Source organism: Mus pahari, chromosome 2 (assembly GCF_900095145.1).
Source record: "Mus pahari chromosome 2, PAHARI_EIJ_v1.1, whole genome shotgun sequence".
Taxonomy (NCBI): Eukaryota; Metazoa; Chordata; class Mammalia; order Rodentia; family Muridae; genus Mus; species Mus pahari.
Window position 1 is genome coordinate 77,354,486 of NC_034591.1, and position 7,362 is coordinate 77,361,847.

The 7,362-nt window shown below is 40.8% G+C and overlaps 1 protein-coding gene across 3 annotated transcripts in view; it reads left to right on the forward strand.

Moving 5' to 3' along the window:
• Herc3 (HECT and RLD domain containing E3 ubiquitin protein ligase 3) overlaps positions 1–7,362 on the forward strand; it is an 89,195-nt gene that overhangs the window by 43,704 nt on the left and 38,129 nt on the right. For all 3 annotated transcript variants that reach the window (XM_029534556.1, XM_021189850.2, XM_029534558.1), the window contains exons 14-15: positions 1,457–1,620; positions 1,736–1,849. In XM_029534556.1, the coding sequence (XP_029390416.1) occupies positions 1,457–1,620; positions 1,736–1,849 (278 nt within the window). The remainder of the gene's footprint in view (positions 1–1,456; positions 1,621–1,735; positions 1,850–7,362) is intronic.

Here is a 7,362-nt window from a genome sequence, read left to right on the forward strand (position 1 = left end):
CTTTTGACTTTTATCCCCTCCCTTGGTAATTTTTCCAGGTGTTCCTTTGACTTGGTAACTTCTGGGGTTCAGGTGGCCTGATTGTCACTACAGCGTGGTTTTCCCTTAAGCAAATTGACCTGCTTCTGGCTTTTCCATTGCTTCTGCCTTCACACAAGAGTAATAATGACTGCATTAGTAACGCATTAGCACTTGCTGCTTCCCAACATCAGGGGCTGTTCAGAGCATGTTTTCTTAGGTGTTTCTAATAGGTGTAAAATAGAGCAATGGCTGTTTTAAAAGACGTTTTATCAGACTTTTAAATTTTTGGCATTTTAATTTTTACAATTTTCCTAGGCCAGATAGCACAAAACAGAACGGGATTATTCAGTTTTATAATTAGATTATTTCTGACATCTGACTGTTCAGATTGAAGAGAAAACCTCCCACGAATCCAGCAGCTCTCAATAGTTTGTCCTTTTTATTTGATGTTTCTCCCACTGTGATTTTTATTTTTAAGGTTTCTTTTATATATATGGATATTTTGCCTGCATAAATGTCGGTGTACCATATGCGTTTCTGGTGCCATAGAGGCCAGAAGAGGGCATCAGATCACTGAGAACTGGAGTTTCAGATGGTTGTGAGCATGAGTGTATGTGGTAGGAATTGAACCTGGGACCTCAGGAAGAACAGTCAGTGCTCTTGGGCATTGAGCCAGCTCTCCGGCAGACCCCCACTTTAATTTTTAGTGAAATATTTTTAACAAGAAAACCTTATGGATTTCAATATGGCTGAGATAATTTATGAAGATACAGTGATATAATCCTGCTTGAATGCAAAGGTACTACTCGGAGAGAAACTTAAACTAATTATGCCTCATAACATGAAGGAATGTTTTCCCACGTCCTCTAAGTGTGAAGTGTCCCTTGTCGTAGCTGAGAGCAGTCTTGAAAGGTCGAGGGCACGTAAATACTACTGAAGTAGGTGCATTTTGCATTCCGCACCGAGGATGTGTCTCATCCTCACACAGCCTTGGAACTAAATGTTTTCAGATCAGTCTTCAGCATGAGTCTGAGGGGAAAAAAAAACCTGAAAACTCCAACAACATAAAACCTTTTAAGAAAGAAAGAGGCATGGGAGAGAGAGGAGGAGTTAAAAATTTTAGGGCCTCTTGTATAGCTGTTTCTCCACACTTTTTTTTTTTTAAGATTTATTTATTTGTTTCATGTATGTGCATATACTATCACTGTCTTCAGACACACCAGAAGAGGGCATCAGATCCCCATAACAGATGGTTGTGAGCCACCATTCATACATGTTTTAATGATTCCTTTGAAAAAAATCATTTTTGGGAAGCTGTATTATAGACTAATATTTATCTTCTAGCCACAGGAATTGTAGCTAGCAGGAAGACAAAATAAGAACACTTGTCCAGGGTTATGTGCTAAGACATGTCTTTCTCCCTTCCTTTCTTAAGATAACTGGTGGTCTCAGGCATGCCCCAAGTATTTCATGAAGCTGGTAACCCTCTATAAAGGTGCCGTCCTTTACCTCCTAAGGGGAAGGAAGACATTCCTCATCCCGGTACTGTTTAACAATTACATGACTGCAACGCTCAAGCTTCTGGAGAAATTGTACAAGGTATCCCTGGGGGACGGAGATGGAGGGTGTGGAGGGGTGAAGTGTTCTGCTGGGGCTTTCTCTGGGAGATTGTCCAATTCTTGGGTTTTAGTTCTTCTTATTTGTTCTTCATCAGGTAAATCTTAAGGTGAAGCACGTGGAATACGATAAGTTTTATATCCCTGAGATTTCTAGTCTTGTGGACATTCAGGAAGACTACCTCATGTGGTTTTTGCATCAATCTGGGATGGTAAGAATTTCCTGTAAAGCATATTTTAAGACTTTAGCCTTTTTTGTTTGGTTTTGAAGCGTGCACTTGAGCCATACACCTTGCCTTTGACTTGAATGCTGGTACCATGCCTATCTGTTTAACTCAATTGACTTTGGAATTCTTGAAACTTGTAAGTATTTTAGGTGACCATAAGCATCATAAGTTTCATCAGTATGTGGGCTAGGGTTGTAACTTAGTGGTGGACTTTGTGCTTTGCATACTCAGGGCTCTAGGTTTTATCCTGAGTACTACATTTAAAGAAAAGAAAAAAAAAAAAGAAAAGTAAAGTAAATCCAAGTATCTAAAGCAGTCAGATTGATAAACGCAGACAGTGGAATGGTTGGCAGAGTACTGTCTGGAGGCGCTGGGAAACTCCAGTTGTTTTTAATGCAGTTTAGGTTCCAGTTCACCAAGATGAGATAGTTCTGGAATTCTGTTGTGCAACAGTGTGGCTGTTTCCGGGGCTCTTGTTCATCTATCACTCTATTTATTTATTTATTTATTTTAACATTTTACTTTATGTGTTTGAGTGTTTTATTGTGGTATAGGTCTGTGTACCATATGCATGTTTGGCGCCTGCAGAAGCCAGGTGAGGCCAGTTAAGTTCTTAGAACTGGAGTTAGAGACTACTGTGAGCTGCTATGTGGGCGCTGAGGTCAAACCTGGGTCTTCTACTCCTTAACTACTGAGCCATCTCCGTAAGCCCTTGTTTTGTTTTTGAGATAAGATCGCATGTGTCCTAGGGTAACTTTTGACTCCCATATCCAGAGATGACCTCGATCCTCCTGCCCCTCACCTCCTCCCAAGCTCTGCGATTATTAGTGTGTGCTTCCACATCTGTGTTTTATGCACTGCTGGGTATCATGCTGAGGGCTTCGTTCATCTAGACCATCGCCCACCTAGTGAATTGTATCTCTAGTCCAAGGAAATATTCTCAATATTGCTGATTCATGCATTTGAAAATAGGGAGAATGACATATATTTATACTGTTTACTTACTTTTTTGAGCTTCAAATTAAAAATCAAGATATTAATATATAAACTTTCAGTATTTGTTGGGTCTTGGGAGATCTGGCACATAACTGGCTTCCAGAAGTCCCTAGCTGGCTGGTGTGAGAACATCTTCGAGATGAGGCTCTGTGTGCCACATCCCCACTGATTTATCCCTGACACTTAGGATCATTGGCTATTCGTTTTCTAACAGATAGCCTATTTCATCTTGTTATGTCAACTTTCCAAACTGTGTGACCACCTCATACTGAGGATAGCTCAAATACAGGTGTCATACATTCCTGTCCCAACTCTGGTGATGTTTGACACAGAACTCAAGGGTCTGTGGATTCCTGCCTACTACCTTAGGCATGGCAACAATTGCTCAGCGATAGCAGACTGGCCTGGATATATGCAAGGGATTTAGGATTTATGCAAATCTGAATATCAGAAAACAAGTGGTCATTTGGTACTTGTGTTTAATCCAGCTGGTGCAGCAGATGCATCTGAAATGAGTGTTTGCTAGTCTCACATAATCATCACCAGCATTAGGGTGGCATTTTTTTTTTTCTGTATGGATTTTAGCTCTGCAATGGTCTCTAAAGGCAAAATATTTATATTAGTGTATTTAACTACATAGCCAAGTTAGTTTTCCTTGTCAGATGATAGATGATCAAAGTAATAGAGAGATTCTATTGAAAAATTAAAAATTTTGGGACACTATATAATTTTTGTAAGGTTATTGGTTTGAAAACAAAAATACTTTTCAATAGAAATCATATTTTAAAAGAGTTGATATTGGAATTCTAAAAATGGGAGCGTCAGTGGCTCTAGTCTTACTTTCTTTAGAATTATGAAATGTCAGTTTGTAAATTATAAAATGTTAGAGATGGACACAAGTCTCGAGTAACTGCTTCACACCCAGGTTGAACGCAGAGGCCTGGGCAAATTGAATAGTTTTCTCTAGCTATGTTTGCTCTGAAGAGAAGAAGTCTGTCCTCTTTTCTCTCTGGCCTCAAGAAAAAAGTTGCTTATATGAGAATGTTGATACTCATAACCATGGTCTCTGAGTAAAGGTACCTAAATGAGCAATTTTACTAGTTTCTTTCTGTGAATATGTGATAAACAAATGTCTTACTCGATCTCAAAAAATTTTCATCTCTTTGCTAGTTAAAGCCATTACTACAAGATAGAAAAATCAGCTGAAGTTAGTGTGTGACATTTTATGCTTCTAGTAGAAGTTTTTCTGTTGTATAAGGTACAGTGTAATTAGAAATTGAAATCTAAGTTTCTTGATGTCTTGAAATTTTGCCTTAAGTGCTAGTGGAATTTTATGTAGGTTTTGTTTTAATCACTTAAAGATGAAGAATAATTGGTTTGCCCTAGTAATATTTCAGCCTGGTACTAGCACAGTGCGTAGAAAAAAGCACATGGTCCATCCTGAAAGAACTACCTGGGCATGGGTGCTGGACCTGCAGTTGTTGGGGCCTGCAGACAAATGAACCATGGAGAGGCAAGAAAGAAACTCAGCTCAGAAAGACCTAGCCAGGCTGGCTCAAACTTCTGAAGTCTGACACCAGGCAGTTAGTTTATTTTAGACATATTTAAGTACAGAACAAATTTGGAAAAAAAGTTCCCTGTAACAATTATCTCCATGCACAATAAAGATTAAAGTGTGACTACATCAAAACTGTTTAGTAATGAACATATGATCTGTATCATGAAGATGGGTTCCATAGCTTAAGGAACTAAGGGAGGATCTGAGGTCACCAGGCACGTGTGGCATCTCCGCAAAGGATGGGTTCTGTTGATGGACAAACAAAGATAAAGATGAAGGCTTACGTGAAAATGCTGGTAAAATGGACTCATGGAATTGGAAAGAAAGATGGTAGAACCAGAGCTGTGTGCAGCAGAGAACCACCAATCTATACCCTTCACTGTTGCATCTCAGCTAGCTGCAAGCACAAAGATTGTGTCTGATGAGCAAAGAGCCAGGAACAGGGGTGATGCCTACAACAGGGAGATGTGCTGTGGCCTAAAGCTCCCATAGAAACCGGTCAATCAATACAGAATAGGGCTCGTCCTAGGCCTGCTGGCTAGTCCCAGCATGGAGCCACCCTGGCAGCAACTAGTGCTGCTTGTCTTGCTGGGAGATAAAGGGCACAGGCATCAGTGCTGCCCACATCCTACAAGCCTAACCCTGGCGCCTGGCACAGAGGACAGGGTGGTGTGCAGCAGGCAGCCTGGAGCTCCCTTGGAAACATGCCACTACTGAATAGGGCTGCCGCCCTGGACCTCTCCGCCAGCCAGCCACTAACGCTGAGCCACTGTGACTGGAGACCCAGGGAGAGTGGTGCGGCCTGAAGCCTGTAAGCTCAACAGGAGACCTGCCAGCTGGCCCCCAGCATGAAGCTGCTGCGACTGCAGCCCACATGGTTTGCCCTGTTGGAAGACAGATAGTGCAGGGCTGTGGTGCCCACAGGCTACAAATACAAAGGGCAAGCCTGGTGAGCCTGGGGTGGTCTACATCAAGGCCTTAGAGGTGTGAGACAGCCAGGAGCTTTCACAGAACCTAGCCACAACATCACCTTTACTCTGGGCAACAGTAGGACATCTAAGACTCTTGGTAATGGTCCAATATTTATGGTGCTTCAGAAACGAGAAACCTTAAACCAGACCTCATTATGATAAATATTTGCACGTAAGTCTGTACACCATGTGACACAGTGCAGTTTCTAGGGCTACTACCATCAACAGTTGTAAGAGGGAGAGGGAGGAAAGATTGAGGAGCGGAGAAGCAGTGACATAGAGCTAGGGACTGGACGGTGATGTCAGAGAAGGCTACTGTGGACAGAGGTTGAAAACTGAAGGCTTTGTAGGCTCTGTAGAGGGCAGTGCGAGTGAGACATTCAGTGGTTTGCAAAGGCCTTTGGAGACAGAAATCTGAGAAATCTTGACATCTTACTGGGCATTCAGAGGAGATGCACACACGGGGCGGGGGTGTTTGTCTTTAGATGTCAATACTGGGCATATGCAAGGAAGAGAAGGTGGAGCCTGAACAGAGGCAGCTCTATTTCAGTATCAGGGCTTATATGTTTATATGGAGCCTCCTGTTCAGCATATCTAGGAAGTGTTGATTTCATATTTAAGAAAGGATGTTTCTGATTCTTCAGCTCTGAACTATTTACTTATTTATGGCTTCTGTTACATATAGTTTGAAAACGAATTTATGCCATAGGTACAACTCTGTTGCAGGCAGAGACCTTGAAGTTCATTGTTACCATAGAACCTTAAGTTTGTGAGACCCATTTCTGGGAAATGGATAGCCCAGGATAAACACCCTTATAAGAGGTGATCAATTCAATACTTACATTCAAAATATTTTGATATATTAGTATGAGAGTGAACTAGACTGACCTGCATTATGTGTGCACTGACCTGCATTATATGTTCTAGACTTGGTCCCATGGACTGGAATTGTCTCTGGTGTTTCTCGGTGTAGAGAAATGTTCTAAAATCCCTCAAGTATGAATAGGATGGATTTTAATTATTATTGCTGTTGTATGACTTCATTTAAATATGCATAAACACAAAAGGAGGTATAGTTCTTATTCATATAATATACATAAACCAAATTAAATAAGAAAATATTGTAGTCAGCCAAATGGCTGAGTTTCAACAGCTCAGAGTGGTGAGCTAGTGTGTCCCTGGAAGGGAATGTTCCAGCATTCTAGAGGACTTTCAGCCACCAGGCACAGACTTGATTCTCCCACAGGCCTTTAGGAATGATTCAGCTCTTTTTCTCCCTCTGCTGTTAAATCTTATTCATGGAGCAAGCTAGTATTAGTAACCTTAGTAACTGCAGCATCTACCAAGCAAAAATTTCTTTTTCTTTTCTCAGTCTTCTCACACAGTTGAGTGCTTATAACCCACCCACGCAGTCATTAACAGATAAGTGTAAATTGTAAATTGTGTGATTACACACAGGTAAGAAGAGATCTTTCAGAATGTTTTTATTTTGTTCAGAGAATCATTTTAAGAACACAGAACATTCTAGGAGACATTAAAGCAACAGCAGCGTAGCCCACTCAGGTCTCTTAGCATGAATTTTGCTCATTGTTTTCTTTTGATAAATATCAAAGATCAAGATGATCTTTATTGCTCATTTTTGTGGTTCTGTTAAAGATATTTACTACATAACTGTCATGAGCACAGCATGCTAGAAACATAGACGGATATGTTTGTGTCTTACTGCAGTATCAGATTAAAGAACAGCGAATTCACATTTAGTAGTTATTTTCCACATTGCTGTGACTATAAGCCTGGTTTTTAAAAAAAAAAAAAAAAAGCAATTAAAAGAGGTTCAGAGGGATGCAGTCGCTCATAGAGGATGAGGCATAGCAACAGGAGCAGCTGAGTTCATGGTATCTTCCAGGAATTTAGTCACTGAGATATCTCTCTCTCTCTCTCTCTCTCTCTCTCTCTCTCTCTCTCTCTCTCTC